The sequence below is a fragment of the Phyllosticta capitalensis genome (assembly GCF_038381095.1).
Source record: "Phyllosticta capitalensis strain CBS 128856 chromosome Unknown BKA78scaffold_6, whole genome shotgun sequence".
Lineage (NCBI taxonomy): Eukaryota > Fungi > Ascomycota > Dothideomycetes > Botryosphaeriales > Phyllostictaceae > Phyllosticta > Phyllosticta capitalensis.
This window is the reverse complement of record NW_027117444.1, coordinates 270,212-291,206: the sequence shown is the minus strand read 5'-3', so window position 1 is coordinate 291,206 and position 20,995 is coordinate 270,212. Positions and strand designations below refer to the sequence as shown.

At 56.2% G+C, this 20,995-nt stretch overlaps 8 protein-coding genes across 8 annotated transcripts; 5 read left to right on the top strand and 3 right to left on the bottom strand.

Annotated features, from left to right (window-relative positions):
- Positions 1-615: 615 nt before the first annotated feature.
- BKA78DRAFT_315846 (uncharacterized protein) lies at positions 616-994 on the bottom strand. Its single transcript, XM_066888582.1, has one exon. It carries the CDS (start codon positions 985-987, stop codon positions 673-675), a length of 315 nt encoding a protein of 104 aa, XP_066743088.1. The 5' UTR covers positions 988-994; the 3' UTR covers positions 616-672.
- A 1,160-nt stretch (positions 995-2,154) lies between these two features.
- BKA78DRAFT_296152 (uncharacterized protein) lies at positions 2,155-3,351 on the top strand (the record flags this gene model as incomplete). The annotated part of the gene is made up of 3 exons (XM_066886580.1): positions 2,155-2,388; positions 2,433-2,779; positions 2,874-3,351. 3 exons carry the CDS (start codon positions 2,155-2,157, stop codon positions 3,349-3,351), a joined length of 1,059 nt encoding a protein of 352 aa, XP_066743087.1.
- Positions 3,352-3,673: 322 nt separating this feature from the next.
- Positions 3,674-4,700, bottom strand: BKA78DRAFT_315840 (40S ribosomal protein eS25). Its single transcript, XM_066888581.1, has 4 exons — positions 4,650-4,700; positions 4,539-4,593; positions 4,100-4,309; positions 3,674-3,970 (listed from the first exon to the last, which is right to left on the bottom strand). The coding sequence occupies exons 1-4, from the start codon at positions 4,650-4,652 to the stop codon at positions 3,948-3,950; spliced, it is 291 nt and encodes a 96-aa protein (XP_066743086.1). The 5' UTR covers positions 4,653-4,700; the 3' UTR covers positions 3,674-3,947.
- A 3,483-nt stretch (positions 4,701-8,183) lies between these two features.
- Positions 8,184-10,490, bottom strand: BKA78DRAFT_331790 (uncharacterized protein; the record flags this gene model as incomplete). The annotated part of the gene is made up of 4 exons (XM_066889915.1): positions 8,184-8,231; positions 8,283-8,635; positions 8,685-9,579; positions 9,639-10,490. The coding sequence occupies 4 exons, from the start codon at positions 10,488-10,490 to the stop codon at positions 8,184-8,186; spliced, it is 2,148 nt and encodes a 715-aa protein (XP_066743085.1).
- A 239-nt stretch (positions 10,491-10,729) lies between these two features.
- Positions 10,730-11,460, top strand: BKA78DRAFT_144445 (uncharacterized protein). Its single transcript, XM_066882845.1, has one exon. It carries the CDS (start codon positions 10,856-10,858, stop codon positions 11,420-11,422), a length of 567 nt encoding a protein of 188 aa, XP_066743084.1. The 5' UTR covers positions 10,730-10,855; the 3' UTR covers positions 11,423-11,460.
- A 2,871-nt stretch (positions 11,461-14,331) lies between these two features.
- On the top strand, positions 14,332-15,215 carry BKA78DRAFT_144388 (uncharacterized protein). The gene has a single exon (XM_066882843.1). The coding sequence runs from the start codon at positions 14,532-14,534 to the stop codon at positions 14,982-14,984; it is 453 nt and encodes a 150-aa protein (XP_066743083.1). The 5' UTR covers positions 14,332-14,531; the 3' UTR covers positions 14,985-15,215.
- A 1,532-nt stretch (positions 15,216-16,747) lies between these two features.
- On the top strand, positions 16,748-17,068 carry BKA78DRAFT_296149 (uncharacterized protein; the record flags this gene model as incomplete). Its single annotated transcript, XM_066886579.1, has 1 exon — positions 16,748-17,068. The coding sequence occupies one exon, from the start codon at positions 16,748-16,750 to the stop codon at positions 17,066-17,068; it is 321 nt and encodes a 106-aa protein (XP_066743082.1).
- A 2,944-nt stretch (positions 17,069-20,012) lies between these two features.
- On the top strand, positions 20,013-20,954 carry BKA78DRAFT_144368 (uncharacterized protein). The gene has a single exon (XM_066882842.1). The coding sequence runs from the start codon at positions 20,114-20,116 to the stop codon at positions 20,588-20,590; it is 477 nt and encodes a 158-aa protein (XP_066743081.1). The 5' UTR covers positions 20,013-20,113; the 3' UTR covers positions 20,591-20,954.
- The last annotated feature ends 41 nt before the right edge of the window (positions 20,955-20,995 follow it).

The window sequence follows — 20,995 nt, the reverse complement described above, 5'->3', positions numbered from 1 at the left end:
AAACTCCGGCTGTTCTGCCTCAGATAAACTCGTTGGAAAAGCGGGACAGGATAAGTTGACTTGTTTTTTTGCTTTTGTGCTTGCTCTGCGGTGGTAGTGATTTGGTGAATGACAGACCCCCGTTTTCTTTGATCTCTTCTCTTTTCTTTTGGATTTGCCCCTCTGGCGGCCTCCAGACAGGTGTCTCGATTATCTTTCGAGGGGTCGAAGAAGAAGAAGAACAACAAGAAGAAGAAGAAGAAGAAGAAGAAGAAGAAGAAGAAGAAGAAGAAGAAGAAGAAGAAGAAGAAGAAGAAGAAGAAGCGGCTGTCAATTGAGCTGGTAGGCACTTCAACACCACTGAAGATGGAACGAGCCTAATTTTTCCTGATGCTGGTAGTGTCCGCCGCAGTCGAGATTGCTCTTGTGAATGAGTCTGAACCAATCCGAAGGGACCAGTGTTTTCCTTGTCGTTGCCTTCAAAAAGATTGGATTTCGGGAGTGAAGCTCCGGGAGAGCTTAGGGGTGTGCGCATGGTCCAAGTTTGATGTAATGAAGGGACGTTTTATGGACATCTGCCGTTCGACGAGCGCGCTCTAGCAGTTTGCGAGATGCTGGCATTTGAGGGAGGGGAAATGTAGGTCATGTGGAGAGCGGTAGAGGAACCGGAAAAATGGGTGCGAGATTAAAATTTCAATTCCAACCAGCGAGCCTCGACGAAGAAATCGCAAAGGTGTTCATGGTCATGTCTCCGCAGCCGAAAGAAAGGCAAGCAAAGAGTAAGACAGAGACAGTCGGCGAAGCGTATGGAGATGGACATGAATCTGATTCTGAAGTTTGTAAAGGATAATGAAGAAAAACAAAAGGCAAAGAGAAGACGAGACCGACGAAAAATTGACAAAACTCTTCGAAAACTGGCCGATGAAATTGACCTCCAGCTTCATCAAGAAGCAACAAAGACCCAGCAACAGCCAACCACAGCGTCGACATGCCCACTGCGTAAGCCATCACGGACCGAACCGGGGGAGCTCAAGAACCGCAGCAATGGACGTCAGGGGTCAGTCAGGGGTGGTGTCTGTCAATCACACGCGCACCTAGTTTCTGACACCTGCAAGCAGGCGTGAGCGCACAGAAATCTACACATGTGGGCGACTCGTTCCAAAAACAGGGCAAAGTGCAGATCAAAAGTTGTTGCAAATGCAGGCAGGGAGCGAAAGGCGCGGGGTGGAAAGAGGAGAGAGGAGGGGAACCTCGCTTGCGGACGCCGGTGGATGTGAAACCGTCTTGATATACGTGTACTGTGCGGCAGCGAGAATTGCGGGGACGGATTAGGGATCGGGGGATCCTGTGATTTGGATTTGCCGTCCAATGGTTGGTTGTTGCGCTTCAATCCTAGATTGTTGCTCATTCACGCGGTGTTGTCGTGTGCAAAATGCGCATGTAGCCCACAGTGTGTCGCAAAAGAAACGTCAAACTCCAGGGCGGGGTGCTCGAATGCTCCTCATAATAGTGTTCTCGGACTTGAGTCGTTTGGCGAGTTGACCTCTTGTGTGTCCAAGTTTTGAAGCCGAGGCATGTGTACTGTATACTGTATAGGGAGAATGTTAGCACTCCTGTACTGCCATGGAGTTGACATCTTTTTTGCGGCCCATTAGGAGCCGGCCATGCTAATTGTGTGCACCACTGCGCTGCAGTATTACAGCGCGTCGTGGTTTTGTCTTGATGAAATGTACCTGAAAATCTTGTGAATAGAAGCCTTTGTTTCCAATGGCAAGACGCTGATTAGCCGACGGGGGTAAGAACGGCCAGGGGTCGGGGTGCAAGGTGTTGGTAGCTTCGGGAACGCGTCATACCCAGCAGCCAGCCCTCCCGCAGCACCGCACCAAATACAGACCTCGAAAGGACCCGACAAAACCAACACTCAACGCACACACGACAGAGAGAGAAAGCAGCTTCGGATTTCCATTCTCTCTCCTCTCCCCATCGTCGTGTGCACGCACGGCGCTGCTCCACCTCCGTCCGCCTCGACCACGCTTGCTTCTCCGTCTCCGTACCGCAGCAGCCGCATATCCGACACCTCGAGTCCACGACAACCACTCCTCCTCTCCTTCCTCCATATCCAATTCCTCGCATAATCCCGCGCCCGAACTACCGACCCCTCCTCGAATCCACACCATGCCGCCAAACCCCGGACGCACATCGAAGCGGGCGCCGCGGGCTGACGCCGCCAACAGCAAAGTGAACAAGGACGACGGCATTGGCGGGATCGGCATAATGGACCTGCTACGCGTGCTGGGTGGGCTTACTCTGCTCAGTTTCGCGCTGAGTTACTGGGTCACGGCGGGCGACAGCTTGCTGTGGGGATGGCGGCCGTGGTTTTCGCGCGCCGAGGGGCTGAGGGCGTGGATGGTGAGTTTGATGTTGCTTGCTCCCTTTTGCTATTTTTTGTGGAGACAAGATCTTTCCAAGAGGAGGGCGGATGCGGAGGCGCTGGGGGAGAGGGATTGGGATTGTGCATCTTTTACAGGAAGTCTTGGATGTGGACAAGAGCAGGGAAATTGGAGATGCGCAGCGTAGGGAGATGTCAAGGGAGTTCGAGGACACAGGAGCTTGAAGGCGCCGAGGAAGATCACAATGCAGACAAGCGCATCAAGACCCATGCTAACACCATTCTCCAACAGAGCGGGCCCGTCCTGCTCACCGACGAGCAACTTAAAGGCTACGACGGCAGCGACGCCTCCAAGCCCATCTACCTCGCGCTCAACGGCACCATCTACGACGTGAGCGCCGGACGGCACTTGTATGTCTCCCTTCCCTCCCTTTCCACCACCACCCCATCCCTCAACCTCACCCGCCAATTCCAAGAAACCAACGCTGACTGACCTACCGCACAGCTACGGCCCCGGCGGCGGCTACTCCTTCTTCGCCGGCCGCGACGCCGTGCGCGCCTTCGTGACCGGCTGCTTCGACACGGACCTGTCGCCCGACCTACGCGGCGTCGAGGAGATGTACATGCCGGTGGACGAGGAAGAGGGCTCGACCACCACCACCACCGCATCCACCACCCCAACCCCCTCCCTCACGCCCGCCCAGCGCAAGATCCAGCGCCAGGCCGACCTGCGCCAGGCGCGCAAGCGCGTCGCCGAGGCCGTGAATGGCTGGGCGCGCGTCTTCAGCGGCGAGACCGGGAAAGAGTATGTGGCTGTCGGCCGCGTTGTTAGGCCCGAGGGCTGGTTGGATGATGTGCCCGTGCCGGAGCTGTGCGAGAAGGCGAGGAAGCAGAGGCCGGTTAGGGGGTGGGATCGCATAAGGGAGGATAGGAAGGGGACGCTGGAGCAGGCGGGGCAGGGCAAGGCCAAGGGGAAGGCTTGAGGGATTGGGTCTTCCGAGTGGTGGCATTGTCGTGGTTTGGGTGGATCATTGTCTATTATTCGCATCCGCAAAGGGACTTGCGCTGTTCAAAAGTTGGGGTACGTAGCGGAGGCGCCTCGGTTGCTGACGTCCTTTGGTCTGAGTTTTGAAACCCGCATTTATGACGTTGGAAGCAAATCAAGCGCGCGAGCACATTCAACACAGGCAGAGCGTCAATATTGTGGGAGCCTTGGCCCTTGTTGTGGGTTGTGGTCGTGGGAGACTTGAGGAGAATCAAGAGGCGGCGAATCATCCGTGTCACAGCGAATTCGAGGACAAAACGTTACGACGGCAAGAATCGCAGATCCATTTTGCGGCATGAGCTACTTGACCATTTTCGCTCTCGGCGTTAAACATCCCATCGCCCTTTGGTATTTTAAATCATCCCCAGCCGTCGGCGATGTCTGGGTCCATCAAATCATCATAAAGGCGCCCGTCCAGTCGTGACGAAGGAACCCCCCGGCAGCTTTTTGGATTCACCGCAAAAATGGGAAAAAGAAGTTGACCGGTTCCGTTTCAAGCCATGATTTTTATTTCATCTACGAGCCGTGGGGAATTTACTCCTGGCCAACAGCGCGGGCTGGAATGGATGTTAGCTCTCAAGTTTGTTGTGTGGGAGATGAATCTGTCGCCCGGAGTGGCTGCCGACGCGTGCCCAGAATATCGTTCCGGAGGCGCGCGGCAGCCAGCCATCGGGAGGGAGACGTACTGTAGACGCTGAGCTTGCTGTGCTTGACGACCTTCTTGATCTGGCCCTTCTCCTCGAGGTCGGCGAGCGCCTTGCGGGCGAGCGAGCCGTTGATCTTCAGCCTGTCGACGAGCGTGGCAACGGTGATCAGACGGTACGACTGGACGTCCTTGTCGAGCTTGTCGGAAGTGGTCTTGTCGAGGACAACGGCGTGCTGGGCCTTGTCCTTGACTGTGCGAGGTGTCAGCGGCTGCTTTTTCGTGCGTTGCGTCTCTTGGTGCGTGTGCGTTTGCCAGGTGCGGCGTGTGGGGAAATCATTGTTTTCGCGTGCGGTGAGCGTGGTGAGGGAAGGGATGGGTTCAGGTGATGGCGTTTTCGACGCGGTTTCGTGCTGGGCGATGGGAATGCGGTGCAATCGTGCGCGGACGGTCTGGAGTGAGGAGGAGCGGCGAGAACGTACCCTTGCCCTTAGACCACTTCTTCTTTTGCTTCTTTCCTCCGGTCGCAGCGGGAGCCTGTAGAGGGAGCCATTAGCCGGGAGGACCAGAGGGGGCCATGGGTAGAACCATACCATTTTGATTGTTGTGTCGGGAGGGTTGTCGAAGGTCAGGTCAGAAGGCTGCGGCGAGAGTCGTAGTGTCGAAATTCGGTGTGGAGCCTGAGTAAGCGATGACTAACCACGCCCGGCCAAGCGAGGCGCGAGGCGCGTCAGGGCACCACTTGAAGTCATTCTTCCAACCAACAACCCTTTTTGCTGTCGCATCTTTTGGCGCTCCTAGGCGCTTTTCACTGCGACCATCTCTTCTTGCTGCTGCCGCGGTGTGCCTCCAAAAAAATGTCAACTTTTCGGACACGACAGCCAATGCTAGCTGCAGCAATCCTATCCGCTACGAGTTCAAACATCCAAGCCTCAAAGGCATTTGAATGCTCCCCTTGAGCCTCAAACTCCAAAACCATGTCTTGTTCGACAATTATCATTCTCCACTGTGCCGCGCAGCTTTGGACAAGGCCAGGAGCCCACGCGAGCCTGTCTGTTGCCATCACATGCGCATCTCGTCTCAAAAAGAAGTACCTACCCTCGTCCTAACGCACGTCGGGCGACGAGTTCCTACCAAACGCGGCACTCACATGCCCGCCACGCTTCCATGATCTGCGCTTGCCTTCGTATCCGGGACATGGGCAACGAGACGCAAGAAGGGGGGGGCAGCACCCACCGGCGCCCACGTTCCTCTTTTTGGACCCCAGCCAGCGCTTTGCACTTTATCAACTGGGCCTCGCTCGCTCGCTACCGTCGCGTGTTTGCCTTGTCCTCGTCTGCAACGCCGTCCCCATGTGGCCTAGCTCCGCGTTTTTGCGGTTCCGTCGCCTGGGTGTTGCCGGTGAGGTGGGTTGGGAAGGTGGTGGTCCAACATGAGGAGAGCAGCAGCACGAGCGAAAGCGAAAGCTAGCTATCAATTGCACTGCCTCTTACCCCAAACATCGTTTTGGCAGATAGCCGACGCCGCATGCCTTGGCTCTACGCGTCGGTTGCCCAGAGAAGCGCTGGCTACCTATCTGACTGCGAAAGGAGAATGAGTTGTCCCTCTGCCACTCTCCGTCATGGTGGGAAGCACTCACATTCGTATCAATGCCTGCTTGCTCGCGCAACTGGAAGGCCTTGCGCCATACCCCATGCCTGCTGCCATGCGTCAATGCGACCTGTGTGAAAAAAAAGGCCGTCCAACCATCCAACCAGACGCCGTGACTGAATGCCTGCGCTGAGCGAGTGACTGGTTCTGCATGCTGCCTGCCGCTCTGCCTGCTGCTGCGCGGCAGACCGACCTGTCAAACCACAAAAGCAGAGAGAGAGAGAGAGAGAGAGGAGCAGATGTGCTTGCTCCCTCCCTCCCCCGGCAGTCTCCCTATCCCCAGTCCCCAGGGTCCCACTACTACCTACCATTCTCATCGCAGAACAGAATTGACTATGCTGTCATATTGATATCTAGACATCCGATGTCGTCCAGCACGCATCCATCCCCTCCACATTCATCACCCTCCCTGTCCCAGTCCCTCCCTCGCTCCCTCCTCGTACAAAACCCCCATCGCTTGAACAACGGCCTACCTACCAAACACGTCGCTCCTCCCTCGCGGCAGGGTCTCAATAAATATAGCACCACCACCCATTCCACCCACCATATTCCCCCCACCCCACCCCACCAAACCACGCAAAACGCCCTTGACGTAAAACGTCCTCCCTTCACCGCCTGTTTGTACCACGCACGTACGAATCGCATGAACGACACCTGCCGTCGGCGCGGGCCCTGCATGAGACTTGGAGAAATTGTGTAGAAACATGTGTGTGCGTGTGTGCTATGCTCTACCTATAAGGAGGAGGCTGTGACTTGCTTGCCCAAATGCCTGCTTGCTTGGCCTGAGGTAGTGTTGGATGTTAGATGTTGGGTGCGATGGAGGTAGGTGATGGACGCGCACAGTAGCAGGCCGGCCAGCCAGTAGCAGGTAGCCAGGCACGCCCACCCGCCGGTCTGACGTGCCAGTCTGCGCGCGAGGACGAGATGCGACGCGAGCGAGCGAGCGAGCGACGCGATTGCCCTGCATACGACTTGGACCGACCGGCCGGCTGGCTGGCCGGAAGGCCGTTGAGGCGCTTGTTTGGCTCTACGAATCTGTGCAGCGTGCGGTGGACACAGAGACTGATAAGAATGAGGCGGTGTGTGAGAGAGACCATGGTGGCATGAGCGACGAGGTCCCTCTCCCTCCTCGCACAGGAGAGGTTAGGTGAGTTGCGGTTAGGCGGGCGCAAGTAGGTGTGAGTAGGTGGTGGGACTGTGGGAGGTACGTAAGGTACCTACGTGAGTGCGTGCCTGGGCGCACATGAAAGCCGCATGTACAACTACCTGTATACACTCTACCGGTGTGCTGCTGTGTGTGGCAGGCCCGGATCGCGCAACATCACTCGCTATGGGTCGACCGGTGCGGTGCCGCCCAAGGGTCTCTCATGCGCGCAGCAAGGGACGGTCGAGTGTTCCAGACAACCATCAGACGTCCATCCACAGCTTACGAGCGGTGAAGAAGAGTTGGCGGAGGAGGCGGTTGGGCGGCAGACATGACATCAATGGCACCAGAGACAGACAGCATAAACAATGTCGTCACTTGTCACGATGACCCAAGACACTGAGAGGCGACACAATGACTCGAGTCCGCTTTTTATCATTTCTGCTGCCTTCTCCGAGAGAGGAAAAAAAAAAAAAAAGACGAGTTTGACACGGGGGAAAAATCAAAAGAGCCTACCCTCCCTGGTGTTTATTTCCAAATGCCTAAATTAGAGCGGGGGTTTTGCGAGGAGAAGGAGTAGAAGAGAAGAAGAGGAAGCCAGAGAGAGACGCACACACACACGACGACGACAGCAGAGAAGAAAAAACGTAGTGAAATCCCAAAAAAGAGGAACAATAATCGAAAAAAAGGACATTGTGGCCAGCCCCCTGCCCTTGAACTGTCTCTAATGCTTCCTCCGCTGGTTCCCAGTCTCACAACGACGCTAACACAAAGGAGAAAAAAGAATAGACGACGACGACCAAATAGGGAGGCAAGCACACGGAAAGAGGGAAAAGGGAAAACACACGCTAGGGCAAAGACAAGTCTGAGGTGACCGCGCCAACAGATATGACAAAAAGGGGCATCTCTGCCGAAATCTGCGCGAGACGGGGAGAAGGAGAAATTTGGGTGGCAAAAAAGAACATTGATGTAGGGGGCAACGACATTGCCAATGATGCCCGTCTTTCGACATCCTCAATGTAGTCCTTCGCCTCCATCAGTTCAAATGGTGCTCACGTTTCCTGGTTCGCTTGCTCCAACATACACACAGAAGTCGCTTGTGAGACGGTTTACGGGAAATCAATCGAAAAAAGGAGACCCACACGCTTGCAAAGGAAAAGAACCCCGAACAACCAGACAGCGGGAACCTGTCATCGTACCCAGAACTAAGGAAAGGAAAAGGAGAGCCACTCGTAAATGCAGCACAGGAAAAGAGAAGAAAGACCCCAGACCAAAGCAAGAAGAGGTGATTTTCGCCGAGTACGCCCGATTTTCCGATGACGGGATGCGGTCATTAGAAGAAATGAGTGTGAGGTTTGGACAGCTCATGGACTTCCATTTCCTGTGAAATGATTAGAGAACACACGTGAGAACGGGATCAGGCGGCACTAACCATCTTGAAAGAGTTGAGTTCCTCCTTGATCTGCTGGGCCAACATTGGCGTCAGACGATTGCAGGTGGCAATGTCTCCCCGCCTGTCATACTCGGAGCTAGACCAAGCGTCGTGGAACTGGATGCGGGGACTGAAGGAAATGTTCCGAGGTCCACCATGAGCGGTGCTGGGCAGACTCTTGGTGCTGCCAGCTGCGAGGCGCGATGCACCAACAAAGTAGTCGTTTGCGTGGCGGTCGTCGCCTGGTGTGCTAGGAGCACTCGAGTTGGGCGTATCCTGGTTGTGGGTGAAGCCTGGAGTGCCGTCGGCGGGGCGAACTTGCGGCGAAGGACTGTCAGAACTAGTACCCGTACCTGTGGACGTCAGTTACAGCCCAAGCGCAAAACTCAACATCCTGCTTACGTTTCAGAATACCCTTCTTCACAGCTGCCAAGACCTCAGCCCGCTCCCTCTCGCCGCCCAGAATACTCTTCCTCGACAAGTCTGTGCCGCTACCCGAAACCGACATTGGTCTCTCTGACGCGGACGAAGTGTCGACCGAATTGCGCTCGAGCTTGGGGAAGCCGGTGCCTCCACCGTGCTCCAAGGGGTGGGCGTTGACGTTGACCTTTTCCCTTTCGGCTTCCACGGTAACCATCGACACTTGCGCAACGCTAGGCTGGACGGCAGAATCCGCAGCCGGCACGCCAATAACAGACTTTGGCCTAAAGAGTCCCTTGAGTGAACGGCCGCCCTTCTTCATGCCCTTGCCCATCTTCCGCAGCATGATTGACGCCGACGACGCAGTCGAGGAAATGGACAAGTTGTCCGTAGATCCAGAGAAGACGCCTCCCTGGCCCGAGTAGATGCTGTTTCCGATACCAGCAGCCTCTTGTTTTGCAGCAATGGCCGCATCCTCTGGATCAATCTCTTCAGCGGGTTGGGCTTCTCTTGAGCGGGCCTTGTCCGTCATGTTGTTCTCGGCGGTAGCCTTGCGCAGCTCCGCAGCACTACCGAAAGAAAACGCTCTTCTCAACCTCGACTTGACACCCTTGTTTGCGGCCTCCTTGTCGTTCAAGGCGGTCAGTTGTTCGAGCGCCGGACTTTTCGCGCCGGCGGTGGCGTCCGAAGCTTTGCCAGAGCTCGGCCGTGCTGCAGTCGACTCAGCATCGGTGGCCGGCTTGGAGAGAGGTGATGGGTTCGCCATGCGTTTGCTGGCCTCAACCGAAGAGCCGCGTGCTGGGACAGAGGGTTGGCGAGCATCGATCTTGGGCGATGGTGCTCGATGGGTGCTTTGCGCGTTGGGGTCGCGCTTGGACTAGCCTTGTGTTAGCCGTATCTGACAATTGTCTAGGTTCCGTGTCGGCAGGTGCTTACCGAAGAAGGTCGATTGGACGACTTGCCCGACGAAACGCTTTGCTCGCTAGTGTTGTGGTGGTAGTACGAGAGTCCGTTCGTGTTGCCAGTCTTGACCTCTTGTCGTGCATGTTGCGGGGACAACGTCGGTGCCGAAGTCAACTGAAGTGACTGCGTGCTGGGAAGGCTACCCTCTGCAAAACCACCCATACTCCTCCGTCGATATCTTTTGGCCAACTCTGAGCTCGACCGAGACAATGTGCTGTCATCGGCACTGCCAGTTCTCGAGTGTCCCGGACGTTGCGGAGCACCCTTGTACAAATGTGCAACACCCGCCAACCCGGATCCTGAAGGGGCTGCCGAGCGACCCTCTTGAGGAAGAGGAGGACTGGCTGGGCCAGAGCCATTGCGAGCACGTCGATAACGGTCGGGCGATGGTTTCGCAGAAGAATCGAACGCAGTGAGGGTCAGATCCGGTACAGACGTCGAAATGTTGATGGCCGACACTGGCCGTGGTTCCATGTTTGGATTTGCCCTCGCAAAGTCGTCGGCCAACTTGAGACGCTGCTGTGTCAGGGCAGTGTCGTCCTTGGAGCCGCTCCGCTGACCAGTGGACGAGAGATTTGAGGATGCCGAAGAGGCGGTCGATCCCGAAGACGAGGAGGGGTGCGTGTTGTGACCCTGCTTGTTGGGGCCGGAAGCGGGATCAAAGAGTTGTGCCTGCTGATAGGGGTTGACAGGCGCGGAGGTGGAGCGATTCTCTTGGCGAAGCTGAGGGGTCGATTGAAAGGCGTACGCTTGGACGGGCGTCGCCGAGGAGCCTCGATAACCTACGCCGCCGTTGTTGGTGTTGTAGTATTGGGTACGTGGCATCTGAGGAGAGGACCGTGGCGACTGGTGGTGGGTTTGGGAGTCGGCAGCGGTCGAGGTATGCAGCATAGCGATAGAGGTGTTTGGCTGGACTATGGGCGCGAGTACCTCAGCCATCTGAGCGTGGAGGTGATACGCAGAGGCACTCGGATCAGAGGCAGGCAACTGGTGGTCGACTCTGCGGGTACCTGTGTGCGGAAGCGTGGTTTGAGGGAGGAGAGGACGGTCGGCCGGCAGGTCCAGGATCGACGACTGCTGCGCGATCTGGTAGCGGGAGCGGAGGTTAGCTAGGCACGCGACAGCACCAAGTGGGCAGGCGTGATTGAGGGAGTTGGAGCCCGACTGGAGCCGGCGGACGGTGGAGGAGGATGTTGGGTTGGGTTAGGGGGAGGACGTCGGCAGGGCAGTTGCTGGTTGTGCAGGAGTGGGTGAAGCAGGCGATGCGTTGTAGGGTGCAAGTTTACATACCCCTTTCGCTAATAGTGGCGGGATCGGACCAATTGGTGCTCGGAAAAGGATGGGCGTGGTCTATTAAAACAGATACTTTGAAGACGACTGAGGGCGGTGGACTAGGAGAGCGAAGAGCGAAGAGAGGTGGAAGCGCGCAGAGGCCCCGGAAGAGGCAACGATGCCTGGCTTGTCAGACGTGCATTGGAGGGTGCTGTGCGGCGGGCGGGAATTTGGACGGCGGCGACGGAGCAAACCAACGGACGCAGGGGGTCGGTCGTCAGAGGCGCGAGACTCGGGGGCGCGGAAGGGACAGAAGAAAAAGGAGCAAATCCAAGACGACGCAGGAGGAGGGTGTTGTAGAGTTGAGGGTTGGGAGAGAAGAACAGCGAGCAGAGCAGCGCAGCAGAGGGAAGATGGAGGAGGACGAGGACGAGGACGAGGACGAGGGAGCAGTCAGTGCAGTGGCAGCAGGGAGGAGGCCCTAACGCCGGGATGAAGGGCATAATAGACCTAGACCAGGGACAGCAAAAGCCATATGCACAACTAAGCCCATTGCGCTGGCATCGAAACACGCACCCAACGGCCGCTTCTCTTCTCACAAACTCCCCACTGTGACGGTCGCCGATTACATGTACTCTTGAATGGCGCTGCTCATTTTCTTCACATCTAGATGACTCTGTGCTCGTGAGCAACCAGGGATTGTACGCCGTGCTACGCATCAGTCAGGAGAGGGAGGAACCGCCGTGTCCCGCACGCGCCCACTCCTCTACCACCACCACCAAAAACCACCTACTCCAACTACAACCACATCATCACCAGGCCTCCCGCCACACTGCCACTGCCCTACCACTATTCCTACCAGCTAAGTCGACGTTTCAGCGGCGTGGCCATGGCGCTACCCGGTCCGTCGTCTCCTTACTACACCCACCATACGCAATACGCGGCATTTCGGGTCCACGCTTCTGACCTGTGGCGGTTGCTGGATGCATCGTACTCACCGTGGGCGTCCCCTTGACTGCCCAAACACCTTCGCCTTTTTTGGCGTGATAAGCCCGCAATTCGGGCGAGGGGCTAGCATAATTATCACCGGGTTATGGTGCGAAACTCAGTCGTCGACGCCCATGCCCATGTACCTACTAGCAGTTGCGGAGAAATTGCAGAGCCGCAGCATGTCCGAGTCAGAGGTCCTGTGGAGCCCCGTGTGCCGCTGCCTTGCTCCCTGGGGGCGACTGTCATTTGTATACCTCATCTCCGGCGCCCGGAGCGCTACAACACCATCATCATGAGATGTAGACGTCCTCCTCATCTCTCCACGGGGAAAATATTTTAACAAAAACATGTCAACGCTCGCAGTCCCCTGGCTACCGGTCCAAGTAGTCTGCGTCACCGCCCCGGGTCGTGAGTGGACTCGGAGCCAGCGAACCACGCTGCTAGATGCCGCCATGACAAGCCACGCACCAATCCTGCCGTCCGTCCAACAAGCAAGCGTCATTGCGTGGCGTTTGGCTGAGAGCAGCGTCCCGCGGTGCATGTGCTTCAATTGCGAGAATAGCAGGGTCCGCTCTCGCTGCGTCAGCATGCAAACAAATGCCCGCGTTGCCCAGAATGGAAAGCAAAAAACACCACGCGTGTAGTTGCGAGTCCACTGCCCCACCGCTGTTATACAGTGCCTAGTTTTTGAGAGGAGCGTTTTGCTATAGTTTCCCGTCGAGCAGTACAAGCGCACCCCCTGCCGTGAAACACCTGGCCGTCCTTTGGCTCCCTTCTTCTCCTCCAGCCCTCTCCAAAAACGTCGACAGGAAGGCCATGTCATCGTCAACAACCGGCCAGCCAGCTCTCAGGTCGAAACATCCTGTTCGTCGGGACTGTGTGTCCATTTACCCGGAATTCGTCAAGGTGCGTAATTGGTCGTGGTCCCTTGCGCCGCGGCGACGCGGTTTCCCCTGGCAGCTGTGAACAAACCTTCGTCCCCGCTTGCGTCGCTCTCCCTGCTGAGCCTCTGCTCGGCTTCGACACGTACGCCGTCTGTCCATCGAGATCTCTCCCGCCGAACGCTGGTGCTCTTTGGCTCTCTGCCAGGGTGGCGACGCGCAAGAATTCCGATGACGCGCGACATTCCGCTAGAAACTTGACCTATGCAACCGGTCAGGTTCAGCAGCATCAAAGGCGCGCCGTCGACGACCGCCTGTGCCGAAATAGCAGGGATGTCAGTTGCTATCCCGCGATAGCTCGACGCCTTGCAGCTACACGAGAAGGTCTCTTTTTTTTTTTTTCTTTTCCCTAGACTCCCGCGTTCGAGAACGGCAGAGCAAGCCCTGGCTGCGAAGAATCGGAATGTTTCTGAAACGGAGCCTACCACAAAACTAGCTGATCTCGAGCGAGGGCGACGTGACGACCGTCGTCCTCTACGGACCGCATCTCTTGGTTGCCGAGAGTCCTACTCCTAGTTCCTGTATTCCAATCGGGCAGCAGGTGCTGAACTAAACCTCCTTGGTGCGCTCGCCCAAGTACCTCGCAGCTCAAGGTTCCCGTGGCATCTTGGACATCAATAAATCTTGCCTTTTCCCGCACTGCACATCCCGGTCTCTCATCGCTGTAGACAGTCAGCATTCTATCGTGCTCTTTGTCCACGCTCGTCACACGACGTCGCCCGAGTCCCTGCAGTCGCGGGCAGTCAATTCGCCGGAATGCATGGCACATACCTAATGCGCCAGACGGCAACGCTTACTGACTACTCGACGTCGACATCACCAGCCCGGACGGACGTGGGTTTTACAGCATCCGCCCCGCGGCAGCTCTGCCCGCAGGTCCGAGGTGGTCTTGTGCCAGTGCCATGCAGCGTGCTGGTGCTCATGTTCCAACTTCGCCTTCAGCTGCTGATCCCACGAGAATTGCCACCGTAACAGCGTTCAGGACGCTTCCGATGGTCGCCCGAGTCAAGTCCTATCGGGTTCGCAGTGACCGCCCCTATCTTTGGCATGATGATGAGTAGAACCGTTGGCATCCATGGCGCGAATCAAAAGAGACCCTCCCCCCGACTCGGAAGACGGACAAGTTGCTCTCGACCACAACCCAAGCTGGTTTCCCGATTCGTGCATCACAGCGGCCCGCGGACCTCGTTCTTCTCGTCCTACGCCTTTGCCGTCATAAATTGATGCCTGCATGCCTTGTCTGCGAACGCCTGCAGCCACCATCTACTCTTCCCAAAACGTCTTGTCGGCTGGTCCTATTCGGGGTTGCACCTTGTTTCAAAATCCTCATCGAGCCGACCCAAATTCGACCGAGGCTAGACAGCAGTTAACCACCGCCTTCGATATGCCATTTTGAATGGCTACGATTTTTGCGATTTCTCGACGTCAGTAACGTCGCTATCTTGCTGCGACCAGGCCTTGGAATCACAAGTTGGGCTCTCACAACCTCCACTTGCAGCCTCACTGGCCGGACGACTGACGATATTCAGTTGGTCAACCAGCCAATTCGGCCCTTGACGCCTCACCCGTGGCCCTCCGATGTCAACCGCAAGTGCAGCTCATACTGCGTTGAGAAGGTCAATGGAGATCTCGGCGGCGCAACTTGACTCGCACTGTTGGCCGCATGCACATTATTTCCATATGCACTCACCAGCAGTGCACATCGGTACGTCACTATTTGACCCTGAATGACCCTTCGCCTCTGGAGAAACACGCTACCGAGCACGGCTCTCAAAAGCCTGCGCGGCATGGAGCCGCAAAAACAGCAATTATGAGCGTCAATCACTCGCTTTGTCCAATCGTATTTTGGCCTCAATCCCTTCTCCACAGATCTAGTCGAGGGTCTGATTATCTGATGGTTGCCGTGCCCGGCAGTCTGTGGATTCCGCGTCCCCATATGGCCCAGTTTTCGGATTTAGGGGAGCGAGTCAGATGCCCTGCTCATGTCTACGATGCCCGTGGGCCGCCCGTAAAATCTCTACACCGTGCTCTCCAGAGCAACAACACAAAAAGCGGGCGTGTTGCCCGTGAACGGGTATCGTACTTCACCGCTTATCAGCAACTAGATTCTCTTTAAAGCTCTCAAACACCTCGCTTACGGCTTTCGGCGCGATCGAATGATTGTACGTCGACGTTACCCTTGACACAAACGACGCGTAGCGAGGTTGCTCCAATGCAAATACTGCTCCTATGCGAGCGATTTCTCTCTGGGGCATGGTGAAGTTTGCGCGAAACAAGAGCCGACACGACCTTGTCATTGGTAGCTTTTCAGTGCTTGACTGACGTCTCACGGAACACGATAGACAAAAAGCGGGGCTCGTTTTTTTGTCATTTGTCGAGTGCCGTGATTTATATCTCGTGTCCGCCCCATTGGCTTTGGAGCGTCCAGCGCGCGCAGTCTGAAGGATCCCGACGGTTGAAGGATGCCGCAGCTGAACGACGCTGCGGACGACTCGAATGAGCATTCGCGCATCCGACGGATCATCACCACAGTGCTGACGAATCCAAACGACGACGCGTTCCGGTTGTTGAACAACACATGCCACTTTCCACCAACTTCTTTTCGTCCATGTTGTGTTTTGCCTTTCCAGCAATAGTTTCCCTCCCTGAAGCTCGGGGCCAAGGCCCCTTCGACGAGGATGTGTCGGCGAGTCTAAAAGAGCGCAAGTGTCGATCAATGGTCTTAGCTCCTCCCCTTCTCGGGAACGTCAAGTCTCCATGTCTGCTATTTTAAACTCACTCTCTCACGGTCAGGTCGTTGACTGGCCGGCCATCACCAAAAGTGAGGACGACACTGTCACTGCTTTTGGAATGTTCTCGGCCTCTTGGCCGTCCAACTCAGCGAACACAGCGCCACGACCGACGGGTGCGAGCCCGATTCGTTCGCAAAGAATAGCCACAGGCTTGCGGCTGTGCTGGCGGTGCTGGCTGGCCGCCGCGAGGGCGAGGAGCTCGTTTTGCTGGCCGGCTCTGGCTGGTTGCCTCCCGCCGCGGTGCCTCAAGGCTCCCAGATCTTACCTGCGGTCCGAAGCGACGTGTTTGCGGTCCTAAATCGTGCCTTAGATCTGGTCTTCCGTCTCGGGAAGCCGCGGGCCCACAATTCAGTTTCCAAACCTAACCCCTACGCAGTCGTTGCGGAACGCGGGTTTTCCTTTGTCGACAACTCTACAGACAAGTGTCTCCTTTCAATCAAGTCACGAGAGACGTGAATCCTTCAGCCAAGCATGTTGACATTCTGGCGATGTCCCTGCCAGGCACGCAGATGGTAATTATCATCAAGCGACAACGAGAGAGGGCAAAAGCAAGGCGCCCCTCCTTGCCTTGCAGTCAGGAACCCCGGGATAGCAGCAGCAGCAGCAGCACAGGATCTGGGGTTCGGCCAGCAGGCAATTCTGCACTCAATCCGCGGCGGCGATTGCCTGCTTGCCAAGGCGAAGACGCAAGGGGATCCCGAAGATGGCCGGCGGCTGCAATTACATGCATAGGCGAAATTCTTCACAAGACGGAAGGCTGCTTCCTGGCTTTCTGTGCTGCTCCTCGTGTTTGCAGTCTGTCGAATTCCTTTGGAGATTCGTGGGAGCCAGCAGCAGCAGAGGGTGGGTGGCCAACGCTTTTGTTGCCCGGGTCGACATCACCTTGCTGTGAGGTGGCTGCGGGCATCGAATCAACGACCCAACTACGGATACCAAATGTGTCGTTGCACCTCTCCTTGGATGCTAAATCAGTGCCGGTCAACAACTGGCTCACCTCGTTTGCCAATCGTACAGCGCGAACAGCCTCGACATGTATAGACCACGATGCTGCTGATGACGACGACTCCACGCGCAAGCACGATATACAATGACTACTGCCCCTACCTTCCACCAGCCGTCTCCGGACCGCGTCCCCGTATCCTCTACCCCGTCTTCCGCCTCCCGTCTCCCGTGTCTTTTTCTCTCTCGTGCATCCGTTCGTCTTCTGGAACTCACTGCGCCTCCAGCCCAGACGGATCGTGCCAGCAGCGCCGCGTACCAAGAAGGCAACCAAGCAAGCCCAAGCAGAAGAACCAAGCTTCTCCCGTCTGTTCCACCTACGTACCTCACCACCCGCCCGTCCTGCGTCTTGCCTGCACCCCATCCAAATTCATCATCGCCACGGACGGGTCGACGGGTAAGTATGTAGGCAGGTACGAGAGCACCCGTCGTACCCACCAACGCAGGTACACGCCCATATCCGTATATCCAGACCGAGAAGAGAACCTCAGCACTAATCAACCACCTACCTACCGGACCTCAAATACTCCACCCCTGGTAACTTCAGTCGTTGTCGCGCGTGGACGGCTGCTTCCATATCCGTCCCCGGTCTTGGGCATCCATGAAACTCCAAACCCCCCGGCTGCTGCCCGGTGCCTGGTCCCAAACGCTTGCTTGCTTGCTTCCGACGCAACTGCTGCCAGCATGTTTTGCCAGCATGTTGGCCCGCCAGACCCGCTGCTGAACCGATCCGCTGCGTTGGTTCATCCTTGATGGGGGAGGGGCTGGCTGGCTGGCTGGATGGATGGTTGGTGTCGTGTGGTGGATGATGTTGATGGAAGAGGTAAGTGGGTGGGTGTTTTTCTTCACCTGTTTGTGTAGTGCTTCTTTTGTTGTTTATGGAATGAATTGAGCCTTCTCTTCCCATCATCGTCGGTCAAGAGGAGGTCGCCATGCCGCCACGCCAGCATCTGTGGCCAAAGTCCAAAAGCTAGGTAGGTCTTGATTCGCACTGCAAACTCGTTGGCGGGGCCGTTGTTCAGGTCATCCAGTCTGCCATGGCAAAGCTTTGCGGACGAATATTTAATCTAGAATCCGTTTTCACTGATAATGTACTCAGCTAGTCAGCCACAATCAGAGTAGAGTACTCAGCTAGCCCCCCTTTCTCTTTCACTTCTTTTTGATTGATCGTACCAGGATGCAACGTACTTGCTCCTAGGTAATTAGCTCGGAACCCGATGATATTCAGGAGAGATGGTCAACGGGGCGTGCTGGTGAGTAGCTAGGGCTCTTGCCACTAGCTTATCCGCCAGTCTAGCAAATGGCTTTTCCTGTCGTCCCTTCTACACTCTTTTTGTCTGCGGAATGGTGGCTAAAGTCGTGGTGGCACCGACACAAGGTAGCTCTGTTTGTCACTTGGGGGTAATCTGGACATGTCCGAGCGCCCGCTTCTACATACACAAGTCTTGGGGGATTTGTAAATGCTCCTCACTCACGCGCTTTCTTCAATACTTGATTGTCATCATCAAGGCAGTCGCGCGGTGGGTTGCAAAAGAAATGGCGACTCCAAGGCGGTGTGGGGCGCTTGAATGCTCCCTGTGGCTGTTCCTTTGCGCTCAACTTCCAAGTCTTTGGGGGCTCAGCAAGGCGCTTGATTGCTGCCTGTATGCAAGTGCCTTGGTTTCAAAAGTTGTGCACTTGAGGTCAACTCACCAAACGACCAAATTGAAAGTGCAACTGCAGGGAGCATTCGAGCACCCCGGACCGCATTGGAGTTGGCCATTTCTTCTGCAGCCCGCCGTGGCTCGTACTTTTTCTTCCACCTTCCCAAAGTCCCTAAGAAATAGCGCTGGTCATCCGCAACTTGTACCAAAAAGACGTTGACCGACCTCCAATTATGTGGCCGCGAGAGATTGAGAGACCGAACCGCGGCTGACATTGCTGCGTTCTCAGGCGAGACGTTTGACAACAGCCTCAACGAGACCCCAATCTTGCCACACCTCTCTCCAGCTTGCGAAAGTGGTGCATGCACGCATACCCAAGGCACCGCACCGCACCGCACCGTACACCCACTCCCCTCGATAATCCGATCATCCTCATACACATGCAGTGTGCCTACCTATCCGCAACACGTCTGAGAAATCCTTCTTACCGCACCCCGTCCTTCCCTTTCTCCCACATTCAGCAGTAGTACGCATGGGGGAATACGAGGAATTAGGTTGCAATCAATCTACATGAAGCTTCTGTCGAGTCGACGGCAAAGTGAAGAAAGAGTGCGAGTGCCGTGCCGCCCGCCTACCCGCCCGTCCTTCCGCTCCGCCCGTCCGCCCCGACGGAAGGCCGTTTGTGAGTTTGAGACGAGCTGATGGTGGGAGGACGGGTGCGTGGTGGGTGGCGAGTTTCAGGGGGAGGGAGCGGGAAAGGGGGTGGTTTGGATCGTGAATGTGCGTCTAGTCCGTAGTTACGGCAGCAGATGTATGCAGCGCAAAAAGTCTCTCTTCTATTCCACCTTCTCTCCCTTCTCGACGCCGCAAAGAGATAAGAATCAATCGTCTTCGGTGCGGCTAGCTCTTGCTCGAGTTTGGCGTTTGCGAGGAGGAGAACTAACAGTAGGTAGGTACCCCGTCAATTCCTTTGCCCGCAAGTGACAGGCACACTCCCCACTGCCCGGTGCCCCTCTTTGATTCAGAAATATGACGCGCATGACAACACTACGACGCTGTCTCGGGGACATCCAACAGCCCCAGCTTTTGTTTCATCTCCCCACACTCACTGCCTGGTCGCCACTAGCAAGACACGGTATTACGACATGCAAACACCAAACACCAAGCAAGGAGGCTCCAACACGTGCATGCATAGATGCGGGATGGGGTTACAAAAGATTCAGAGTTTGACCAAGCAGACCGAGTAGCGCGTGCATGCTCTGGAAGTGAAGGGACAGGACATGACATACATGGTGCTACGACGTCCGTCCGGAGCATGATTCATTAGAGACTGGGGCGGGCTCAGTTGGAATAGTTGTGCATACGTCTGCGTCCAGAATCTGCTGCGCGAAGGCATCTGAATGCTCCTCGTTGATTGACGGAGAGAAAACTCAGGCATCTTCAAGCCATCGCGGCGAAAGGCTTTTGAATGATCCCTAGCTGCACATCTTTCTTTCGAAACCGTAAACTCCCCAATCGCCTTTCTTGTGTGCCACGACTCTTGATACAAAGTCTCGGAGCACGACTGCTGCCATGCTCGTGATGAAGCACAGCATGACGGGAACGGATTATCGTGCCGAACGACCGGACTGAGATGGTGGCATGCGCTGCGCATGCTAGATCGATGGACCGGGAAGATGATAGGACGGAATGCCGTCTTGAAGAAAAGGAATCAAAAAGACGAGATGATGACCCACCTTCGAACTGGCCTACCTGCCCATGCGCACACGCATGCGCACGAGGCAATCGCTGACTAGGCAAGCTGATACGTGATGGCGAGCTGGACGAATCCTCTAGCAACCAATACCAAGGTCCCGCGGCCTTCGGTGCCCGCGATTCGATATATGAGATGGAAGGCAATGGATGGCGGTCTCGAGGCTCGAGCTTCTCCTTGGCCAACCTACTGCAGCAGCCCAGCCCATGAAAGGTGCGCCACACGGACGAGCAATATGTATGTCAGGCCGACCGCCCTACTGCGAGGCCTATCTGCACGTGGCGTCGCCGTGTGGAAGCGGCCAGAAAGCCAGCCAGCCAGCTACTTCTCTCTTTCTCTAGGTAGAGTGCCTGGAACCGCGGAGAAGATTGGTGGATGTGGATCCGCCAGGGGAGCAAGGGCATCGAGAATTGTGTCGTCCTTTTGGTGGAATAGGTCCAGGCTGTTGTGCAGCAGCTGCTGGCTGTATGTAGAGACATGTACAGAGCAGACGGAGGTACTATGCGTGTCGGCCCGCTCGTCTGCTTGCCAGTAGTCGATCAAGTCCAACTCGTGTCTCAGCCTGAGTGCCCGCAGCCGCATGGCATGGCATTGCCTCTCGTTCTGAATTTCTTGACCGGCGGGCGGTTGCTGTCGTGTCGCCCGCATACGAGCGAGGTAGCTACATAGCTGAGCTGAAACGAAGGCGATGGAGAAGCGTGAGAGGCGGTTGGTGTAGACAAACCTGGCGAGTAGAGAGAAGAGAGGTGTGGTGAGCAGGGAGGGGCAGGTCGAGACTGGTCTCGTTGTCTGGGTATGAGTCGTGACGGCGCTTTGGTGGTGCATGGATTGACTCGACCTATGATCCCCGCGTGGATCATCCGCGTCACCGTCGTCACGACTCTCGAAACACGAACACCAGAACAGAACAGGCGGACCGCGTGGTGTTTCTTTTTCCTCG